General features: G+C 41.0%; 1 protein-coding gene across 5 annotated transcripts in view; it reads right to left on the bottom strand.

Annotated features, from left to right (window-relative positions):
- LOC132977537 (transcription initiation factor TFIID subunit 4-like) overlaps window positions 1–22,701 on the bottom strand; it is an 84,987-nt gene extending 62,286 nt beyond the window's left edge. For 4 of the 5 annotated variants that reach the window (XR_009673831.1, XM_061042171.1, XM_061042181.1 and 1 more), the window contains exons 1-8: window positions 21,333–22,701; window positions 19,220–19,374; window positions 11,681–11,827; window positions 10,448–10,588; window positions 9,493–9,615; window positions 8,813–8,902; window positions 7,498–7,707; window positions 830–905 (exon numbers count right to left, since the gene is read on the bottom strand). Coding sequence is in view for 4 of the 5 variants with exons in the window: in XM_061042171.1 (XP_060898154.1) it covers window positions 830–905; window positions 7,498–7,707; window positions 8,813–8,902; window positions 9,493–9,615; window positions 10,448–10,588; window positions 11,681–11,827; window positions 19,220–19,374; window positions 21,333–22,677 (2,287 nt within the window). In the remaining variant the exon portion in view is untranslated. The remainder of the gene's footprint in view (window positions 1–829; window positions 906–7,497; window positions 7,708–8,812; window positions 8,903–9,492; window positions 9,616–10,447; window positions 10,589–11,680; window positions 11,828–19,219; window positions 19,375–21,332) is intronic. The other variant, XM_061042190.1, reaches the window with a different exon arrangement.
- Between the last annotated feature and the right edge of the window lie 1,431 nt (window positions 22,702–24,132).

Here is a 24,132-nt window from a genome sequence, read left to right as displayed (position 1 = left end):
AGAGAGGCACAAGGACTGCCAGAGTGAATTTAAACTTGATTTTAACAGGCATGTTCCTAGCCAAGAGGCACAGAAAAGTATTTTTAGAACTATCCCCGCATTCCAATTTATGGGCATAAAACAACCTACAGATCTTTCACTGCAGGCGATCTTGGGGAAGGGGGGCAGATCAAATTTGTATGCACCTCAGATTGCACACACTCACATACACAGTCATACACGCACGCAAGCGAAAGGTACAAACACATACACACATTGCACACACACACCACCTGAGAGAACACAGCTCTCATAGGTAAAGCGCTACGCCCGGCTGGTGTTGGGGCGATATTTGTGGGCTTCTGTGGGAAGAGTGTTTGTGAATCAGTGTGAGTAAGCAGCAGTGCAAATGTTTGAGAAGGCTTTATAACCAGACAGGGAGGGGGGAAAAAACACCTGTTTTCTCTGTGGCTGCTGCCTGTTTACACATCTCACAGCCTACTGAGACAACACCAAGAGTTTCACTAATGGCTATCTTTGTTTAACCTATTTCCCTGGCTTTTTACTTAACCAGAGGGTCAGGCTGAGTTTGAAAATCTTAAAACATCTTGGACAAGCATGAGCCTTAAAGGTGGGGGGCGGGGTGTAAAAAATTGCAGTCCAGACAGAGAAGAAAAGTGTGTGTCAGAGGCCTTCATCAAAGATTAAAGTAAAACCTACCAGAAGTCTTTTTGTTGCTTTAGTCTTTAACCAATTCTTTAGCACTTTGTTCTGAAGGCCTTAAATGAAAATCACTAGGACTGAATCTAGAGACACACAAGGTGCTGGAGACGACCTGCAGATGTCTTACCTTGTGCTCTGACAGACTGTGTGATCACTACGGGCATCCGGACCTGGCCCCCAACAGTGCCTGCTGTCTTTATACCCTGAGGAAGCATAGAGTAAAGAATAAAGATATGTTATTTAGTGTGGTATTGCAAATAAATAAATAAATAAGTGAGAGGGGAATTTTAAAAGTACTGCACTGCATGCCTGCTAAACCCCTTTCTCAACTTTTATCACCATCCCCCCGGAGAAATTGTTTCGGGGGGTTAAAATCTTTGTTCGCTCCCCTTTCAAGCTAACTTTGTTTGCGAGAAATGATCTGTGTAAAAGCACGCCCAAGAGCCATCGACGCACTCGTGTACTGATAGCTATTCCACTGTAACGCATTAGAAAAGGTCTGCAGTAGTTACGCAGGAGGGATGCAAAAACAGATACATGGATGATAGATTTGAAATGAACAGCGTTTCCTGCACACTGCATTAAGAAAGAGATCAATTTAAATGCACAAGCAGGATGGATTCTGTCACTGTACATGACCTACATTTGCTTTTATTTCCAGATAGAGAAAGGAAATAAGAAGTCAAGGAGGCAGTGAAGAAGTAGTTTGGAAGAAGGAAAAGCAGTAGTGGTAAAAGAACAAGGAGCAGGGAGTTGGGGGGGGGGGCTGTGCTGGGCTATTAGAGTCACTTCCTTCCTTGGTAGCAGCCACGGGCTCGACCTTGGGCTCAGCCATCCATTCCTACCAGTTTGCTTCTTGCTGCATATTTTTTAGCCTTGTTTTCCATTCCCTGACACATGCTATATTACTGTTCAAGCTACTGAAAAAAAAGACACAGGCCATTTTTCCCAGAGATCCACTGCAGGGGCCTGTGAGAGTGGGAGGGAAGGAGAAAAAAAAATACATTCAGCACAGGCAGAGATAGCTAGCACCTCTGGCCAGGCGGCGACACAGTTAAGGGGGGGGGGGGGAGGCAGGTAGAAAAGTTTGGGAATCAGAGGGGGAAAAGGGAAGACATCAAAAGTCACTGTTCGCACGTCACTTTAAACCCCAACTTTGTACTTTGAAACACCAGTTATCAAAGTGATATTAAATGTTTGATATTTACAGCTCATTTAAAATAATTGCTAACATTTGTCACATGCTAGGTACTGTTATAGCATGCTTCTTTCAAAAAGCTCTTAAAACTCATTAGCAGCTCATTCCACTACAGCGTTAGCTCTAACATCAACCTATTCATTCTCTGTAAAGCTGTAATTACTTGTGCTTTAAAGAGAAAAAAACGACATTATGACTTATGTTTCCAATCATTCCAGTCATATCTTTCATGACCTGCAGCTGCGTATATAATATCAATACTTTTTCATGTGTGTGAGTCAAGGCCAAACTCATTTGAAAATGCAAATTGTAACAATGCAACACATGTTAGCACACATTAAGTATATACACACACACACACACACACACACACACACACACACACACACACACACACACACACACACAGTTAGCCATGCGTAATGATCAATGGCTGCATACATGATTATTAGGTCAAAGCTATTTATAGTTGATTTGTTAGCCTGTGATATTGATGAAATTAATTGAAGAACAGGATTTAGATATAGAAATATGAAGATGACTATTACCTTTAAAGGTTCAATATGTTATATGTTTGAGTCGACATATACATGTGTGTATTTAAACACATTGCTCGAATAAGGAATAAACTCATATGTAGTGATATGGCCTAGTTTTCTTATTCAGTAAATTCACCTTGTATCATTTGCCCTGAGGAACTTAAAGGGCCAGCAAGTTTCAATAAAACAAGTGATGCTATAAAAAAAACAGTTAAAAAAAAACATAACACTTGACTAGTTTATTTCATTTGATATCCTCAATGTATTGAAAAAAAGAGTTACAGTTGTATTTCTTGCAATAAAAACAATTACAGTTACGACATACAGTACCATGTCTTTATTATTCATATTATAATTATTATCCCCCCCCCCCCCCCCCCCCCCCCCCCCCGCGCAGTAAACGTAACAATACAAGAAACTTAAATGATAAAAGTCGACATCTAGAGACTTGAAATGACAATTACTGCACTTTAAAAGCAACCTATGAGATTTCATATTAAGACTTTTCCATCCCACTGGAAGAAAAGCTTCTCATGCGCTGTGGTAAGAGCAGACTCTCTTAGCCTAATTCAACTAGCTGTCTGGTTTCAGACTGTTGTTCTGCCAGGGGCGATCACTTACTAATGTTTTGTGTGATAGCTTATGTTGGTGTTTATATGCATGTGTGTATGTGTGTGTGTGTACCCGCATAAGAGAAAGAGAGAGCGAGAGATGGAGAGAGAGAGATAGAGTGAGAGAGACCAGAGGCATGTTCTGGACATAGACTGCGGCCGCCACATTGCTTTAAAATTGACCCGGGGCTGACCTAGTTACCTCACTTCACCCTTCAACGGGTAGAGGGAGAGAGTGAGGGAGTGAGATGAGAAGAGTGATGCGGGGGTAGATACAGTTGAGAGGAACTGTCGGAAAGAGATGGAGAGTGGAGAGAGGGGGGAAAGAGGAGAAGAGAGAGGGACAGAAAGTGAGAGTGGGAAAAAAATAGCGAGGAAAATGGTGAGAGAGGGAAAAAAAAGAGAAAAAGGAGAAGAAGACGGAGGGAAAGCGAGAGAAAGACGAGAGGAGAAACATTTTAAAAAGAAAGAAAGAGAGAACCCTTTGGCTCTCCCAAACCTATGCCTGGACCGCTGAGAGTCTGACCTCATTGACCCATCCTCACACACACACACACACACACACACACACACACACACACCACACACCACACACACACACACACACACACACACACACACACACACACACACACAGTTTACCCACACACCACCGTGCTGCTGTGTTTGGAGTGAGGCTGTCAGTGGACCCTGCAGGTTACCTGGCTGTACTTCAGCTGTATACCAACAATATGACTGAGAGACCTGCTCACAACCTCAGGTACAACTTGTGCGCTTGCCAAGGGAAAAGGGTGACTAAAAAAAAAGACGTTAACTTGGACAAGAGCACAAGGTTGTACTCACTGTTAAAGCATGTCCCAACAATATTGTATTTCATTTCCAGTGAAGATTTGCTGGCCTGCTCGGTAATATAGTATGCAAAAACTCGTTTATAAACTGCACCACCTCTTTCCAGACACTGCTGTACCTTGCAACAGAAATGCCACTGTTTGACTGTAGGTCCACTTAATTGTATGGATTTCATTCATTCGAATTGTTTTAAATTGTACATACATAGGTTTGGTTAATTGCAAATAGTGGTTCTATGTTTATTCCTGCACAGGTGATCTATCTATCATGAAATTAAGTCATATAACAACTATTAAACATCCTTAAATTAAAGTAGATTGAGGAGATCTGGTTAAAGAAAAAACAAACGGAGCCATTGATGATAATGTGCTCATTAAAGTGAATAAGAAAAACTACCCTTAACTTCTTTTTTAGGTCTGTGTGTTGTGTGTCCACCTTACAGCCTGAGAACTAAACACTCAGGACTTAAATGACGCTATAGGCAGAGGTGCAACAGATCACAAATAGCACAGTTTTGGATTATGTTTGGATTGTTTGTCAGAAAAAACAACCTCGCCAGGACTCACACTGTGCGTCTCCATGGAACTTTTAAAGATCTGAGTTCAACAGGCTGTAATGTAAAAAGCTGCATCATGTCAATAACAGTATTTGTTACTCCTCATCATGGACATCAAACAAACACTCAATATAACTCTTCTGTCACTAACACGCATTCTACAAAAACACGATTTCTTCCGTTTGTATTATCTTGACAATGTTGAACACAAAACAGACACACACCATTCATTCAGAGGATCTGTGTGTGTGTGTGTGTGTGTGTGTGTGTGTGTGTGTGTGTGTGTGTGTGTGTGTGTGTGTGTGTGTGTGTGTGTGTGTGTATGTGTGTGTGCACTGGCAGGCCACGTTGTGTGAGTCAGACAAAACAACCAATGAGGAGCGTGCATTTTAGGGTGTATATTTTAAGTCATTGGCCCAAACACAGCTCTATATTTACTTTACTAAAGTGAAGTTTCTGATTGATAATATACGCAGCCGTCAGCTGATACCTGACTGATAAATACAGACAAGGTGATATAAAGTGTTTGACACAAAGTAACCACACACAATGAAGTGTTATTAACACTTTGAGACGTTTCTGTGTGAAAAATCTGTAAAAAAAAAATATATATTTTAAGAGTCTGATTTGGCTTCTAATTTGTACAGCTGATCTCCATGGCTACGCACACTACTTTAACATCGGCGACTCTGTGGAGGGATTTAGCAGTAGAACATACATTTTACACATTGAAGATACATTTTGAATCGATCTGCGGATCACTGGCAGCCCGAACCATGGGGGTGATCCGAACAGATCCCTGATCAATTGTGATGCTTTACACCACTAGCGTCAGTTCTCCAGATGTCAATATTTCTCAAATATGTGTTTTTATTTATAAAACATCGAGTGAAGGGAATATCCCTGAGCATTTCAAGAGTTACTTTATTCTTAATTCCCAGGTCCATTCTTACTCAACCCGTCAAGCTTTAGATCTTTATCCTCCCAAATGTTTGACTTGCAGAAGTCAATTCTCGATTCGATTTAGAGGCAGCAAATTATGGAACATGTTTTCCCATCTGTCAAAAACCTGCTGCTCAGTAAAATGTAACAAAAAATCTCTGAAGCAACATTTAACTGCTATACATTAACTACTCATTATGCATGTATTTACGGTTTATCAGAGTTACTTGTAAGTTTTTATCAGTATTATTTTGGTTTTGCTGTCACTACAGGTGTGTTTTAAACAGATGTTCCACACACACATATCACACACATTTGCTGCTGTTTTTCATTGTTACTGTATGCAGTTAATACATCTGTGTACATATTCTTCTCTGCATCTTGACTATGTTCTGTTGAGTTGTTTTTTAATTTGTTGATATTTTAGCATTATTTAGGTGGAGGCTTAAAATAAGCTCTTAAGAGTTTTCTGCCTCTTCCTGCACTGAATGTTGTCTATTTTGTTATTTGTTTAATATGTTTTTTCCCTTACTGTGCAAATAAATAAATATGACTAATACTACAGTGTGCAGTGTGTGATACTATGAGGGTTTGAGATGATATAAAGAATAATAAAAAAAATCATATAGCCAACTGAACAGTGTAGACTTAATAAAGTATTCAGACATAAGTAAAAGTTCTATCTAACATTTAAGACATCTCAGTCGTAGAATTAAAACTTTTTAAAGACATTTTTAAGACCATACATTTCCAAAAATCCTAATTAATTTTTTCCCCTTGCAACTCTCTAAAATACTTGTAATCACACTTTGCCTGGAAACACAATGTACCATCAAATAATAATAAGAAGTTGTCTGACAGAGTAAGTTCACCTCGCTGCGAGAGACAGTCAGTAAGCTTTTTCTGAACATTAGCACTACATTAAAAACCAAAATACAAATCCTTACCATGGTTTCAGTTTGCCAATTTAAACATATATCTGGGTAATAAGAGATAAATGGTTGGTTGGTAAGAGCTGTGGTAAGGTGTCTTGCTGTCTTCTTTTATAAGCACTGGTCGATGGATCAATACAACCTGTTCTCCTCTCCAGAGACTGATGACAAGCTCTGTCACCACCTGGCTGAGGCCAACAGCTACTGCTGCATGTGGGGCAGCAACAGGGCACACTTTAGTGATAGCTGGAGCAGTGACTCCAATTCAAAAGACAATTCACACCAGGGCTTAGACATGGCCATGTACCAGCGGTCAAAGGACTTCAACTATTGCATCTGCATGCATGGAGTCAAGGTCAGTGTTAGTGCTGCTGAAGCAGGACCTCAAACTCTTTACTTCAAACTCTTTTATAAACAATTTACAAAGTACTTTTATTGAATTGGTGTTTTTACGGATAAATCTGCCTTGATAACATAGAAGATTGCTTTGGCCTGCTAGCACCCTTTTTTAAGCAACATGTGAAAAACACTTTCCTATGTTCGCAATCTATTCTTAAGCTCATGGCGCTCAGTGTGTAAGGGCACGTCAGACTAACTGTTGCTTGTTAAGCAGCCAACGATCTGGCAGCAAAGTGTGGCACAAGGCAAAAAGGGGGTTGGATTAAGTCTCCTTATTGTACATTATATGTTTGTTTTGAGCATAGTATGAGTAGGGCCAAAAGAAGTGTTAGCTTTCTCTTTAGAAGCCAGGAGCGCCTGCAGGCAGACACGTTACTTTACACACGGCTTATTTCAGCCTTTAGTCCTAAACAGATGCACACAAGTGTAGGAGTTTCACAGAATTATTATATGCTTTTGTGTTGTGTCTCACACATGGATCAAAATGTACTCCATACACACATATGCACACACATAAACATGCACTCACACCTCCGACCCTGTTGGTCTGACTCCATCACATTAATTTCTCTTTTGAATGTAGGAATAGTGTGGGTCAATATTTGTCTCAGGCTCATACTCTTTCCACCCTCAAACCAGCCCATTTCTACGCACTAACTGTTACGATAAGTCACTCTGGACTTAAGTAGATTCAGCAGATAAACTGTGAGGATAACAAATGTGATTATCTGCACTGGCCTCTGTTACAGCTGCTCTGCTCCATACATACCATGGCAGCTGCATGTCCGAGCGTCCCGCCGGGCAGTGCACTGGCACCCGTAGTAGTGCTGACGCTGTTGGGGTGGCGCATGCGGACAGCTGGCCCAACCGCGATGGCAGGAGGGGTGCTGCCGGGCGCTGGTTTGACTCCCTGCTGCGGGGGCTGGGTCAGGGAATGCTGACTATTCAGCAAAGACAGCCTGAGGGCCGGGAGGCTCTTCTGTTGATGGGCAGAGAGAGGGCAAGAGTTTAGAGTCAGAGAGGAAAACAAACATGCAGGAGAAAAAAAAGCATACACAAATGCTGCTGCTGTCAACGGGCTGATTTAGCAAAGTGTTATCAAATACAAGCAGATACATGGATATGAGGCGATACCTGTATATTTCAAACACTATGGTTTAATATATTGTTTAAAAAAAAAAAAAAACAGGGGAACAATTGGATTTCATTTCAGGAGAACAACCCAGCAGTTTATTTAGTATTGTATGTATATAAAATATATGAAAATGGCCATTAGGCATTTCTGATAACACACTGTCAGAGCCGACCTGACTGAGGAGACGATGTTGTTCCATACAGACTATTTAAGGCAGATTTTTGACACAAGCGACCTAACATTGCATGACAACATGTGTTTGTGGCAGGGTTGGGCGGTCGGGCCTTGATGTGACGCTCATCACGGTTGGCTGGAGGAACCTGCTGGCTACTAGCAGGGACTGCTGGGGGGGGGCCACTGTCACACACAGTCAGAAGTCAGGCCAGGGGCACGTATGTGTGTGTGCGAGTGTATTATTGTAGTGTCGGGCCTGGTCGTCAACGGTGCTTATGAAAGGAGTTTAGTTTAGGGAAGTATAAAGGATGGTCAGCCTAAGGAGCCAAGTTAGGGTTTTAAGGGGGTAGGTTAAAGAGTAGATCAGGAGACAATTTTTATGTTAGAGGTCAATTAAGAAAGAAGCTAAAGGGCACATCCGACTATAAAAGTAGGGCCTAAATCAGTGGTTCTCAACTGGTGGGTCAGGACCCAAAAGTGGGTCGTGGAGTCGTTTCCAGTGGGTCGCAAAAGTTTGCCTGAGGTCCAAACTGCACAATTTTTCAGAAAGAAAAAAAATCTCATTAGTTGAAAAATATCCAAAATTTGGGTCGCGAGTTGGTGGTGAGTCCTGAGGCTAGACTAGTTGAGAAACACTGGCCTAAATGAAGAGGAAACGTGTTGTAGTGAGTTTAAAAGACCAACTAAGAGGACCTGTTTTAGGAGAATATTAGAGTTGGAGAAGGCTACACAAAACCAGTTTCAGGGCCGTATTAGGGGTGAGCAGGAACTCCACCTTGAGAAAAGGCACCAGGTAAGGCTGCGGAGATGACTTGAGCTCAGTCTGCAGCCGGCTGGTGAACTCCTCCGGTTCAATCTTGGCATCCTGTTAGAGAGAAGGGTAGAGTATATAATTTATGACAGAAGTGAGAGAGTAATAAAAGACAAAAGGGGAACTTGAACACAGCAAGATGTCCCATCATGATGCTGATGATCAACCACTCAACTTCCATCCTGGCACCTCAGGGTGCAGCTCATTAATGTGCAAATGTGTAGGAGGTTAATATTCATGATAGAGCAAGGGTTCTTTTTTTTTTAGAAAGAGTTTTATGCTGCCACCTACAGGTTTAAAGTATTCAATACAACAACACATTTCAGTGTCCACTTTGATCTACTCGTACGTGAACTGTACAAAAAACACTTGAAAATGAATAATTAAAGGAGGGTTGTCAATCAGATATAATGAGAAAAATTGGCTTTTATTTTATTCTGGCAATAAAAAAGAAGCAGCTGACAAGAGACTTTGTACTTATCAAATTGAGAAGCAAAAAGTGACTTACGACCCTCTGAAAGTTTGTCAAAACATTCTTAAAATGTCTTTTTACCAAGACTGTCTTGTGCAAAACATTCTCATCACATGTGCACAACAGCTTTGATGGGATCGTGTGTGTGATTAGTAGATTTTGAGGCTTTTACCAGCAGATCCTGCACCAGACCCTTGACGTTTTTGGAGGTCTCAGGGGACGGAGAATTATGAGACGCCAGCTTGATGAGAGTTGCCAGGAAATTCTTACACTTTTTCACATTCTCTTGCATTTCCTGTAAAAGATAACAAAAAATAGTTATTTACCTTCGATACAAAGTTAAATAGAAAACTGGCAGCCGGAGTTTTTTAATTGCTCACTCTTTAGACACTTCAGGATCAAAGCTGGTCAACATTTGAAGAAATGTTTATCAATGGTTGTTATGTTTATATTGCTATTAGTCTAAGCTGAGTGTGAATGCAGCATCAGAATCAGATGATAATAAAAATGTATATGGTGACATTGTGAAAGCAGCCTTGTATCCATGCAGAATCATTTTGATCAGTACTAAAGAAGCTGCCAAGCATCAGTCACAAATCAGATTGAAGTGCAAACGTAGCATGTTGCCCAGTCATCTCTGATGCCAAATAAGACATGGCACCTGTCCAATCACGCTGCCAGTGGCAACAAAGCGTGGCTCCTGAATATAAGAAGATGTGGGGATCTGTGAATGTGATTTTGAATCTATGTGAATGATGTGCATGTGAGCCATCATTTATGGCTAAATCTACAAACCTATGTGTCCCTGAATGTGTTCATAAAGGCTCTGTGCGTTTATGTCTCTGTCTGCATGTCCTTGGGTTGCTTTCCACTTGTGAGAATGTATGAGTGCAAACATGTTCGGGCATGTGTGAGACTCTCGGTGCATGGCCAGCTGCGGGAGGCGGTGAGGCTGTGGGTCTGGGGCTGAGCTTGTGACACAGCTAGCCTGCTGGCAGAAGTGACAGTGCCTGCGCCCTTGAGGGTGGAGTGTGTGCTGTGAAGAAGGGGAAGAGTGTGTGTGTGTGTGTGTGTGTGTGTGTGTGTGTGTGTGTGTGTGTGTGTGTGGGGGGGGTGGGCGGGCGGACCTGGGACACGATAGGACCTCCGGGAGCCGCGGCGATTCCTGTCTGTGGAGGCTGCACGGGCTGGGAGGCGGCCTGGGGGGCCATCACCACAGGGTTCTGCTGTTGAGCCGTCACAGCCACGGCCGGAGCCACAGGGCCCTTCTGGAAGAGCAAGGAAGAGACAGAGAGATAAACAGGACGTGACGCCTCGCTCACAGCAAGGCCACAGAGAACAGGAGGCAGGCGCCACAGCGCTCCTGTCACATCTGGTGTCCTGACTTCAGTGGACATCGCTGAACAGACAAGTCGGAGGAGGGGGGAGGTGGTGACAAGCTAGAGGCTGGGAAAGACGAGAGGCCATCAAAGATTTTCTTCACAGTCACCTACCTGACAAGGCACAGCTCCTATCAAGGCCTGTTACTGGTCATGCCACCAAGTGTATATGCTCTAATGATGAAATGTGAGGGGATGAATGACTAGAAAATATCGCACATCTAGAACACAAATTTTACTTCACAGATGAGTAGCCATCAGTGGTTTCTCACTCTAAAGCCCTCATCACCTCTCGGAAATCTCTCCAGGCCTGTTCACACTTGGCAATAAAATACATATTATGTGATGTAATCATAAACGGACAGCTCTAAATGCAGACAAATGAATGCACCCAAAAATGATATGTGTGACGCAACTATCTTCACAAAGGTCTGCATTAAAACAAGAAAACGTTTAAACTCAGGGGAAAGTTGTTGGGAGTCTGAAAAACAACAAACTGCCAGATTGATCCTGTTTTAAAACACAATGATGAAGTTCAACATATTTTACACACGACATTTTTAAACTCATAGTAGGATCTGATCAGCTTTACTTTCACATGCAATTTCCTTTCAAAAAGGTAACTGAAATCTAAAAGGGTTATTCTGCAGAAAATCATTTTGGAATGGATTTTCTGAACACCTTTTCTCCAACGTCTTGTCAGAAACTTAAGGTGTGGAAAACGGGTGTTAGTTTTATTAGCCCCATCCAGATTCTCCAACTTTGTTTGAAACCTACTGTGTATCTTCTGAACAATCACTAAGGGCGAACTCACACTCGGCCCGTTTCCCCACTGGCCTGCACTCACACTGCTCCAGGACTAACCAGGCCTGAGCACGGTGATGTACATAACGTCGTAATACAACAAATGCATGGCTTTACATGATCAGGAAGCGTGCTTAAGTTTACAAGACAGTTAACCAAGTAAGGCATGTTGCTCACTGGGCGGAGTGCAGGACAAGAGGAGGAGGAGGAGGAGGAAGAGGAGGAGGTCTGGAGGGCGGGGCTGGAAGGAGTTGGAGAGGCAGCCGGCACCATCTTGGCCGGGGTCAAAGAACACTGCCGGGAGGTCTGAGGGGTCACAGGAGACTGCAGGAAAGAAAGAGCGCAACACAGACAGGCAGAGAGAAGAAAAAGAGGAAAAGGGGAAACAAGAGAGTGTATAGATATCATAAGCTGTGGATGAGGAAAGGAGGGACGTGGGGATAAAGGAATACAAGGCACCTCAAAAGATAGAAAGTTAGACAAACAGTACAGGTGAGTCCAGACCAGTTATTTAGGTGAAAGAATGAGTGGAAGAAGAAATAAATGAAGGGCAGAGGAAAGACCAGAACAGCATCAGAGGAAGAAAAAAAGCAGACGTGTGCATTCTAGATGATTGCAGAAAGGTCATGGAAGCAGGGAAGAAGAAAAAAGGTGTTTCGGTGTCCCCCCCTTTATTTGCCATGACCTTTGAGCCGGTCATTGACAAGGAGGACATTTGTGGCACAGAGATTATACATATAAGTACAGTTTGAAACCCAGTGTAGCTCTGCACACTGAGTTCTCCATTGATGTATTAGAACCACAACACCAATCACCAATCATGCTTTATGTGCTCAAAAGAAGTTACTTTAGTGTGGCAGTAGTGCGGAAATACTGCAGCAAGGTTTTTGTACGGCTAAAAAAGATCGACACTGTGAATAAGAAGTCGTGTTGACTTTAGGGCTGCACGATAGATTGCATTTTCATCGTAACAGAAAATGGAGACGGTCAAAAAAGCTACTGTAAAACAGAATTCATTTAATTTAACTTACATCCACCATGCATTCATTTCAATAATCAGATGGAGCCTGTTAGCTACACTTTGGTGAAAAGGTGAAAAACAAAGCTCTTCTGCTAAATATTTTTCAAATTCATTCAAAAACAAAACAAACATTCAAAACATTCAAAAAAACATGCACAATGTGTGTTACAGCTGCCCCCCGTTTGTCCCTATCCTTCTTCCAACATCCAACGTCTGCCCCATCCCATTTTTTCAAGCACGGCGCAGCTTTGGCAGAGCTCGAGTCCTTATTGGCCTGAGATTTCTGCCTCTTCAATGGAAAGTTTTTGCTTGATTTTTGCTAAATGTTGCAAAGTGCTGTGCTCATGATGATTTAACGCTGGCTCTTTGTAACAGTATGGTATTTATACCTGCTCTTTTGTAATATGAAATAACAAAGTGTAAGGTCTTTTACCTGCGTTTTGTAAAGTGTCTCGAGATAACATTTGTCATGAATTGGCGCTATACAAATAAAGATTGATTGATTGATGACATCTACGCAAACTTAAATACGCACGTCGCTGGTTTTCCTCACATCTTACATGTCTAATATGTCAAAAAATATTTTTAGGAGATTCATATGAATGCTGAAATTTTTGATGAGTCTGCTATGTTTATCTGCATTTTAATGGCACCAGAGAAAGTGAGATGATTTCCCAGTTAGTGCCAAGCGCCAGGATACCACAATGATGCCAAGTGGTGCATCACAAACCCATATCCAGAAACACATGAGTACAAACAAGCACACACGCTGATACACACTTCCAGGCGGATGTCTTGACGTTGGGCCAAGACAACCCTAGAGGGCCTCTGCCCCCGACCTCTGGCACACAGCCGTCCATTCACAAACAGACAAAAGCATTCACACACCGACAGCAGAGGGAACAGGCACACATTCAAGCACATGATTATCTGCATTTGTCTTGCAACCAAATGAACACACACAAACAGACCCTCAGCAGTGTCGAGGATGGGAAAAAGAGACAAAGAAGTCGAAAAGAAGAAGTAGGATAAAGAGAGGAGGAGGGAGGAGGAGGGAGTTGCCCCTCAACTAAAAGTTTTGTAGGATGCAAAAAAAAAAAAGATGTACTGAGGATTTTGGGGGAAGTGGGTGTATGAGAGGGGATCAGGGGTAGACGTGGGGGTAAAAGGGGGTTGGTGAGAGCCACAGGGTGCATCCCTCCGCAAGCTATGCCTCTCTTCTTCTCACTGTCTCTGCCTCTCACACACACAGACAAGCACACCCAAACGCACTGAAGAACCAAAGCCTTGTTAGCTTTTTAAAATAATCAGGCAGTTGGATGATGAATGATTTAACAGGTATGGAAGGAAGGAAGCTCAGGATGCCTTCCGTTTCTCCCCTCGGGGTCGTAGGAAGAGTGACAGGCCGACAGAGGGGTTGAGCTCAGGGAATAAACACCATTCCCTTTCATTTCTCGCTACTGCTTTCCTGTCGAGAAGGCGACGCCGCAGCCCGCTAATTTGTCATCAGCTGTGACGTTGAGAGGTGATGACAATCTGCAAGTCTCTTTTGAGAGGGGTTCACATCAGTATGGATACAGGTTGGCTGGCTATGCCGCTGTGAAGCAAGTGGGCAAGTAGCAAGTGAAGCAAGTAATCTCAGTTCTCAGATGTGTCTTGTGGCCTCTGACAGCTCAGTTGAAGGTGTAGCAACACTGACTGAGAATGTAAAACTAGCAGAATATCAGTAACTAGTGACAGGCTGCTGCTTTCTGATGGGTTTACTAAACACCAGTAGAGCACATTTATAGAGTACACACTCCTTTAAATGATGATTGTTTTAGACACATCTGTGTTTCCTGGACATTTATAGCCCTGTTTAATACATCCAATGCAATGTTATTTGAAACTGTGTTTTTATTCATGCAGACTTTTTTAGTTTTTTTACTAATTCTGTTAAAAACGTCTTACTGTCTTTCTCTGAATGAATTCAAAACCAAGTAGAAACAATGAAGTGTTTCTGAAATTAAAAAAAATGAAATGAAATGCTGCCCTCTAGTGTCAATGTTTTGTCCTCACAGTAAGTGACGCTTAATGAGCAAGTGCCTCAAAGCTTTAAGGGGCCGGACAAAGAGTGTGGTGAGACAGAAGGCTTTTCTAAAAAACGACTTTCTGTCTCATGAAGTTCTAATTGTTTTTGGCAGAGCATCACCTGAAAAGATGGCTGCAGTAAAGACTTAAAAAACAACTTATTGTGTTACTTAAATTTAGTCCGCCCCGCACCTCTCAACTGGATTGATCTGACGGCGGTCAGATTAAACCAGTTGTTGGAGGAATTCAGCCAAGAATATCGTTTGGATCATATTTGTGTTTTATGAATAAATTCATCATATGAATCCCCTTCATAGATACGATTTCATACGACCCTATTCTATAAAAATATTACATATTACGCGGTAAAAAGAGTCCACTTTGGAGCAATATTTAGCATCTTTCCCAGCGAGCTACAGTAACATCTTTGATATCAACAGATTCTTTGTAAACTGTCAATTCATATGATATCAATGTTGTCCGCTACTTCTGCCCAAAAACAATATTTTGAACGTCAGATGAGACAAATGATAATGCAGTGTAAGAAGAATTAAAGTGAAGTCAGAACTGAGAAGAACTATTACAGCCTCATTTTAAAGTCATGCTGACAAGTGTGGTAGAATCTAATTCAGATGTATTGTTTGTTTACAGTTTATCATTAATGCCAGTAGAATTTTTAATTCAGTAAGCTAACCAATAAGATCACTTTATACAATAAAAGCCTTTACAACATTAACTATAGCAAGTTAATAAGTAAAATAATGCTGCTGGAAATGCTTTAACTGTTTGAAAGGTGCAAATATTACAAAGTTTAAATTATTTTTAAGCTATGAGGAAATATTATAGTGATTATTTATCTTCCTTTTTCAGGGTGTAAAACAAAGCATAGTTGTTCAGTTTTTATTGGTCATTTGTGTGATGGAGGTGCGGTAGAAGAAATTTTCCGGGTAAATTTGGGCCGTGGTAGGGGCCTAATGTGATATCTTTTCATGGGGCCCGGAGTTCCTAGCGGCGCCGCTGAGTTTGACATTTGAACACAGAAAAGAGTAAGCTTTCATTTTTGTCTTCTTGTTGTATTAAATACTTTTTGGTTAGTCAGCCGTTGGGTCCTCTTTCTTTCTTTGAACCCTAATTGTGACACTTTAAGATGCCCAATGCAGAATACAGAGTAGAGTCTAGACCTGCTCTTTTTGTAAAGTGTCAGATAAAATCTGACGGATTGGTTAATTGATTGAATCTGTTTTCCTCAAATTACAGAGAATCAATGAAAAACATAACTATCCATTAATCTCATTATTTAAAGCAATTAAGCTCCAAAGGTGTGGATCGAGCAGCAGAATCTGAAGTTTCCCCATGAATGATGTATCCACAGGTGATAATAAGCAAATTCCAATGAATGATTCAGTGGCTGGTTAAATTTTGATGAGAGGACCCCATGGAGTCATTAAGGAGCCTTGAGACATTCATTCACCCATTAATCTCAGTTTAATCTATACGTAAAATAATCAGGACTATTCACGGAATATAATTACAGTTTAACATATTAATCAGCAGCCAATTAGGGTCTGGAGCTCAGCTGTTATCTTAATGAGGACTGTGTGTACCCACACATAATGAGAGCACAAATTCTACAATTGAATCAGCCGGGCTGCTGTTGACGAAGGTCAGCGGCTGTTTAAATGAAATCCTCCAGAGCACAAAGGACTGAAGCGTGCAGGAAATGTGTCTGAACAACCTGAGATTTGTGTTCCCAGGTGCTCTCATCATCAGATCAGAGGTTGATGCTCTTTGTAGAAAAGTAAGAGAACCAGGAAGTGGTGCTGTGCTGTAAGTAGAAGCTGATTGCACAAATAAAGAAGTATAAATTGATTTTCTGAAAACTGATTGATTGATTTGGTTTGCACTTTATCAAACCCCCTTGTGATCACCATCTTCTGCATATAACTGATCCTAACTATTTGAAGTTAAAGGCAGCAAATCTGTGGCAGGAGAATCAGGTCTTAGTTCAGTTACTTTGTCAAAGAGAAATGTGCAGTCTTTCATCTCTATCAATCTGAGTAAGGTTTGTAATTGTGTCTCTACTTAGAAGAAGTACAAAATGTGTTTTTCTTACGGCACTAGCCTTTGATGTAGTTGGCGGCTGAGGAGATCTACAGGCTATTTCAGCTTTAGTCCCCACCTGCATCAAAAATACACTACGAACAACAACAACAAAAAAAACCCTATGAGTTAAGATGCTCTTATCAAAGTTGAATTATATAGTGTTTCATTGTTTCAGCTAAGCTGAAGCCAAGACTGAATACATCCTGATACATGCAGGCACTGTGGGCACAGTTGTGTGAACAGTGGAGCTCTGCTTCTTCAGGTAACATGATAAATGTGTTACTCTGTTCTATCATTTACTGTATGTTGTTTGGAGTGGATTTGGTTAAACAGATTAGAGCTTTTTGGAACCACTTCACTCTTCAAAACACCCCAAACAAACATTCAAAAAAAGAATATTAGGCAAACATTCTTTAAAGGACCCCCCCCCCCTCCTATTAGTTTGAGAATGTGACTGGTCAAGCCCTGTATCTGTCTCCAGCCCTGTTATGTGAGTGGTCTGCTCTACAGTTGATCGTTTTGTGTGTATCTACTTTTAAGATGATTTGTTTTCATTCATGATTTTTGAATAATTTAACTTCCATGTCTTAATTGTTGAAGTAAACTTTGTGGTGTGTTTTGTGAGAACACTTTGGTCTGTCAAAGGCCCTTCATTTTTAATGTTGGTAATTCAATTCATACCATTTTTTGAACAGCAGCAGCTGGTGTTAATATAATGAATGAGAGAAGAATAGAATACAATAAGTTCATTAATGAAGCTGTGAGATTAGTCTACAGCTTTTGCTCTGCAGCCGATTCACTGACAGATCTAATGATTTGAACCTTCTCTTTCCCAGTGTATGTGAATAATGTTTCTATGGTTACAAACATGTATACGTGTATAAGAACATTTTTTGTTGTTATATTGTATTGACAGAGAACTTGTAACAGGATCATCGTCTCTAATGTTCACATGAATCATGATAAATACGGGGTCCAGCAGGCACTTTTATGATTTCTTTTTGTATGTGTTTTTGTTTCTATTTCTGGGGTACGTTTTCGATTTCTTTGATATGTGCATGTTTTATATTTCTGTCATTTTCAAATGGTTTCTTTTTCTTTTTTTCATTCATGTAGATGTTTTGTTAATCTTGAAAAATGTAATAAAATATTTGATCACAAAACAAACAACACAACATGTTAAATCAAGATACAACACGCGTTTTCAAAATAAAACAGCATTCTTTTTCATTTCTGTATTCGACCTGATTTCAGCACCAGGAGCTGTCCATAATCCTTAAGAATCTCACGTATCTGCTGTCCTAAAAGATAACTCTTCTTTATCAGCATTTTTGAAAATGCAGTCCAACAAAAATCACGGTCCAGTAAAGGACTTACTGTTACTTTTCTTAAGTTAAGAAAACTGTGCTTGTTTCAGCTTTCTTAAAAAAAAACTTTTTTTCAGAAAGCCGTCTTTAACATACCATTTTGAAAAACACAGCGTTCTTCTTTTTCAGGCTATGATCCCACTCCTAGATCTTAAGTAATGAGTATCTCTAACTAAGAAAAATCACTTAAAAAAAATCACAATTGTTTCCCTTTGACATGGAGGAAGTGCCTGAGCTGTAGCTCTTGGCTGGTGGTTAAAATGGACAAAAGTGCTGCAACTTAAAAGCAGTACAGAAAAGAAGGGATCGACATTTATTCTCCCTACAGTGATTATATTCTTTTACAGTATGAAGACGTTAAAAGACAACCCTCGCTAATCTACCCAGGGCATCTACAGTGAAATAACGTGTGGAAGTTTTGTGATGCAAAACAAAATATATATTCTGTAGTGTATCTTTAAAAATCCAAACCATGACATTTAATGAGTCATGAATAAAAATGAATCTGACTTGGATGTAAACAAAGAATTCACTAGGGAGATGGAGTAGTAATATTATGGGATATTACACTTTAAAGGATATACAGTAGTTTAAGAGCTTTCTATTGGCTAATCAAAAAAAGGTGTCATGTGCATTACTGACTCAACAACCAGGTAAGACCTTTCTTTGTGCTAATCCACACAACCAGAGCTAACTCATCATTTTTATGAACCCACGTATCATATGAATGTACCTCATACTGACATTATTTAGTTGATTTTTCATCATGAGATTATACAGTGATGAGAAATAACTGACAATAGACCTACAGTATATTAGAGATTTTTTTTTTTAAACTTGCTATTTTGGGAGTTCCCCTCCAGCCATTTCATGACACAGTCCTCATTCAGAAGCGGTTTCATATGACAACCCTTCACTTCTTCCCTTCTCTAAGTTTTCCGTCTCCAAAAATGAGACAAGAGTTAGAAAAGAAATCAAATGATGAAATTTAAAAAAAATGAAATAGAAAAGAAAACTGTGAATTGAACTGAAACAGATTTACCATGACACCAAAGTGGAGATGCCTAACCTCTGTCACCTTCTCAGCATTACTGCATGCTGTGGTCACTCGTCAGTAGGATCTATTTTGCTGTGTTCTGTAGCAGACTCTCTCACCTGTGGCGTTGTGACTCTGAAGGTTGCTCCTGTCGTGGGAGTGGCAGGGCGCGGAGAGATGTTGTTCTGGGCCTGAGCCTGAGCCTGAGCTTGAGCCAAAGCCTGCTGAGGAACCATCACCAGCTGGCCCAACTCAGTGCGTACCAACACCATCCCTGTACAATCCCAAAGAACATCACAAGAGGGAACAACACAACCTGTTAGTGACTGAATGGTACTTAAAGGAGTTACCACATAACCACAGAGCATCACTGTAAGAGAATAAAAAACATCTTTTACACACAAACACACTCTTTTCATGTCTCTTTTCCTTTTATTAACATACTTCTTGATTTGTTTATATTTGATCGAATGATTTGGAATTGTTTTCTGTCTCAAATTATTGTTTTCTTATCCTCAACACTTTGGCAACACTGTGTAACTGACATTCATGCTAATAAAGAACAATAAACTGGGAGCTTTGTATTTACATAAGTCTAAACCAGCAGCTGGATTACATATCAACCAGCCCATTAGGATGTCATTGCAAATAGTAAAATTAAGTTATTTTAGTGGCAAAGCAACGTCAACCCAAAGAAAAGATCGGGGAAAATGTTACACACAGAATGTCAATGAGTTCAATGAGTTCAATGAGTTTGACTACTTGTTTCTGATTGGCTGGAAGATGTTTATAAAAAAAAAGTTTTACTGTTTTACATCAGTGGATGAAAATAAAATCAAACTGCATTTCACCGGCCAGCAACACAACTTTGCTTTTTTGCAACATTGCCTGCATGAATTAAACCTAGCATGAGTAAAATTACCAACAAGTTTCATAATAATTAAAAAAAAAAGATGCCTGCTAAGATAGAAGATTAAGAGAGCTGTGTATAGCAGGTGGCCACGTGGGAACTGATATTTTTAGTGGGATACACAGTCGACTTCTTGTACTTAATTTGAGCCACATTTCATGTTTATATTGGAAGTAATATGATGATTTTTGATAGTTTTCATGATATATAGTATGATCAGAACAATCAAGATCTCTAATTATCCCCGGATGAGAAAAAAATGAACTAATTTCCTTTATCTGTCAACACTGTTCTCTCAAAATAAAATAAATTTAAATCTTAAGTGACATCATTTCTTGAGTATCTCCAGCTTCAACTGAACTGACAACACAGAGTGAAGAACAACACGTCGTCCTCACTAGAGAAGTAGACTTTTCCTGGGCAGCAGTTATGTCACTCAAAAAGTGAAACTTTTCTGAAAAAGAGAAACTGAAGTACAAGAATGTGCAACTTTTTCAAAAGTGTATCCTTCACACTGCTGTCGTTTGAATTGTTCCTGCACACATTGAGGGATTCTTGATGCAACTGCTGCATTCAAACTATAGCGGTCTTTACTATACAGTATTATAGTAAGCGTTTTGAAACTTCAGTGGCAGTCTGTTTTGCATATGAAAAACTTGTGACGGCCTGGATGGATGTGCTACTTCTTTGTTAACTGTGTATGGTGTGTGAATCCTTTTGTGGGAAACATTTCTGCATGACATCGTTGGAGAGAGCCCTGTCTGCTTGTGACAGGGAATCCATGAACTCAAGTGTCACAGCAAAGTGTCTTTACACAGCTCTCCTCCTATGAGCATTACAAAGTGTATCTCTTATAGAGACATAGTGTACAGATAGATGTCATTGACTCAACTACAATACAAACATAATGCGAGATTTGTCTTTTTTTTTTATTAAAGTGTATTACACAGATGTGGTATTAGTGTTGTGTTATTGTACTGTAAAGGATGCTTGGTGTAAATGTTATAATTTGCATGCCTTACTGGGCACATCATTACACTGCTGTGTAATGTGTTTGATTTCCCATGGGGCCACAAACTCACCACTAAAAAGCACATATTGTCAACAGGTATATTTTTCTTCAGCATCAGGCACCAAACAGTATGGTCTGTGGATAGCTTTCCAAACATATTAACATGTGGTAGGAAAACTGAGACATCACACACATAACTTCCTCATACTCAAGAGAGTCAAACAGACTCTGGACACAGGTACAGGTATTATAACACGGCTGTAAACAGCACCTCCTCGCCTCTCTCCTTCCCCCTTCTGCCAAACCTTACCCGGCGGGATGGTAAACCCAGGGGGCAGCTGAATAGTCGTCTGCTGCTGAGGCGGTCTGACAATCAGCTGTGGGGCTACAATCCTCTGAGGTGCTGCGAGTCCAGGACGGGGTTGAGACTGTGCCGAGGTGGCCACGGCGGGTGTCGGGGAGGGGGCTGTGGGTCTGACAGTGCTGATGGCGGCGGTGGTCACTGATACAGAACTTGTCGCCACCCCTGCTGTTACACAGGTGGTGGCCGTTGTGGGGGAGTTCAGAGGCTGAGTTATTGTTGTGGTGGTCATTGTTGTTGCTGCTGCTGCTGTTGTTATGGCAACAGAAGGTGTGGTAGATACAGTGTTTATTGTAGAATTGACAGACTGGCTTGACATTACAATTTTGGACTCTGTTTTGGAAGGCTGTGAATCTGTGAGTGTTTTGCTATCCTGTGAAGCTGAAGATGTGGTGGATGCTATGCGGGCAGCCTGCTGGACCAAGGCCGACACACTGGTACCGTTTCCATTCTGGGCAATGCTCGCCACGATGTGACTTGGGAGTCTATGCAAAGCGATAGTGGGAGTCCCCCGGTCCAAGGCAATAGCAGACTGACCTACGGGGAGGCTCGGGTTAGTCACGGTGAAAGTGGAAGTGTTAATAGAGGATGTCACAACACGAGTAGAGTTTGTTGTATCCACACAGCTGACGTCTTCTGCCGCTGCGCTGCTGCTGCTGCTGCTGCTGCTGCTGTTCCTCCGCGTCGTCACAGCGGCTCCGTTCAAACTCTTCAACCGAGCAGAAGCGCTCCTCCGCGGCGTGGTTATGCGCTTCCTCGGTGGGTTCGCCTCCGTGGACGTCTCACCTGTGCCGGGAGAAGAAACCTTACACCCCCGACTGCTGGATGTGTTGCTGATGCTGCCAGCAGGCGTAGCTGCCAAAGTTGACAGCCCAGATGCGGTCAGTGTTGTGATGGATGCTCCTCCATGTGAAGTGGCGTTCACACCGGCGGCGGGCGAAGTGGAGGAAGGCGGGTCAAAAGAGCCCGGGGTGCAGCCCGGAGAAGGAGACGTGACAGTTTTACCCGGGCTAACATCTTTAGAGTTTATCTCCTGGCGCGTCTCAGTTTTATTCCGCCGTCCTTGTTGTTGTTGTTGTTCTAGTGTTGAGGTGCCCACTGGAGCTGGCAGCGTTTTTCCTAAGTGATGGTTAGCGGGGGGCACGGAGCCAGCGCCTCCGTTTTCCTCTGTTTTATCTGCAGGCTTGTTTTGGTCTGCAAGCTGAGACTCCAACGAACCCACCAGGTCGCTCACCGCCTTTTCATCCACCTCTGAAAAGAGCATATCTTCCAGGGGGTCGGAGGCGCCCGCCATCTCTGATCACAGATAGCTCTTGTATTTCATCACAGTGCGCATGCGTGTTACTAGGCATTGTGGGAATGAATCTTACGTCATGAAATGGGGGGGGGGGGGGGGGGGGGGTCCTCGTAGTTGTATTTTTCACGATTTCCCTTTTTCCTTAAAGTCTGAAAATGTGACATTTAACTAAACTGTAAGAGCTAAGTACAATGTAGTAGAAATCTAAGATTTTCTCAAATTATTCAGTTTGACGTGTCAAAAATGAATAGTGCCACAAATCTATGTCTATTTCTGTTTAATTGTAATAATAATAATTCCATTTCCCATCTGCACAGCTGTCCCAAAAGTCAGCCTCTAGTTGGACACTTTAATGATCACCTCAATTACTTAAATAGCACCTTTAATTTAATGTTTGCACTGCCTGTTATTTAATGTCTGGTTTTTAATAACTCTGCACTAACTGCTTTTTAAAACATTGCTGTACATATATAAACAACACAACTTCAGAAGGTCAACACTTTCTTTATTTTTTATATTCAGGTCTAATTACAGATTTGTTCCCTCAACTGTTTGTAGGTTCTTGTTTAAATTTCACATATATTTTTATCCCTTCACAGGTTATATACATTTATTGTATAAGTCTATTTTTTAATTGCACCGTTTAAGTTTGTTTCATCTAGGGGTGTTCTTTAAATCTTTTTTCGGGTTAATATATATGTATGGGGGGGGGGGATACATGACATGTATCATGTCATGTACGTCTTTGTAACCTGCTACTGGATGCTTTGAATTTCCCTTGGGATCAATAAAGTATCTATCTATCTATCTATCTATTAATAATATTATTTGATAGTATGGGGGGCAAGGTGGCGACAAGCCAGCCTAGGTTGATATCGTAGAATAAATAGAATAAGCGCACTGTGAGTAGACTGTTATTTTCCTTTTTTTTTAAATTATAGTAAAAATGGAAAAATAAAACATGCCCCCTTGATATTCCTGGATTTATAATGCCTTTTACATTCATCAAAGGACAGATGTAAGAGGGAAAGGAGGCAACTTCAGGGGGAACAAGCAATAGACTGTAAATATCGGGAACAAGCAGGTAGGTTATTGGATACGTGCTTTTACTAATACTTGTTTTTGTAGCTTTTAGCGATGTTTGAATTTTTTATTTTTTTAGGGAGCCTTTTATAAAATCATCAACAGATGAAAATTAGCCTTTTGACTAACTCTGGCATATTTACAACAATTTTTATCAATATGCAATGTCCCTGTAAAATAAAAATAAAAAAAATAAAAACGAGACACGGCCTTTCTCCCGGCATGTTGCATTTATTTATATATAGATTTATTTATTTATATATTTATTGATGCATTTATTTAATTATTCATTTATTTATACATTAGTCATTTTTTGTCCCTCATAAAATTAAAAAAAAACAAAAAAAACGAGACACGGCCTTTCTCCCG

This window comes from Labrus mixtus, chromosome 1 (assembly GCF_963584025.1).
Source record: "Labrus mixtus chromosome 1, fLabMix1.1, whole genome shotgun sequence".
NCBI classification, from domain to species: domain Eukaryota; kingdom Metazoa; phylum Chordata; class Actinopteri; order Labriformes; family Labridae; genus Labrus; species Labrus mixtus.
Note: the sequence above shows the minus strand (reverse complement) of the source record. Positions and strands in the feature narration are given on the sequence as shown.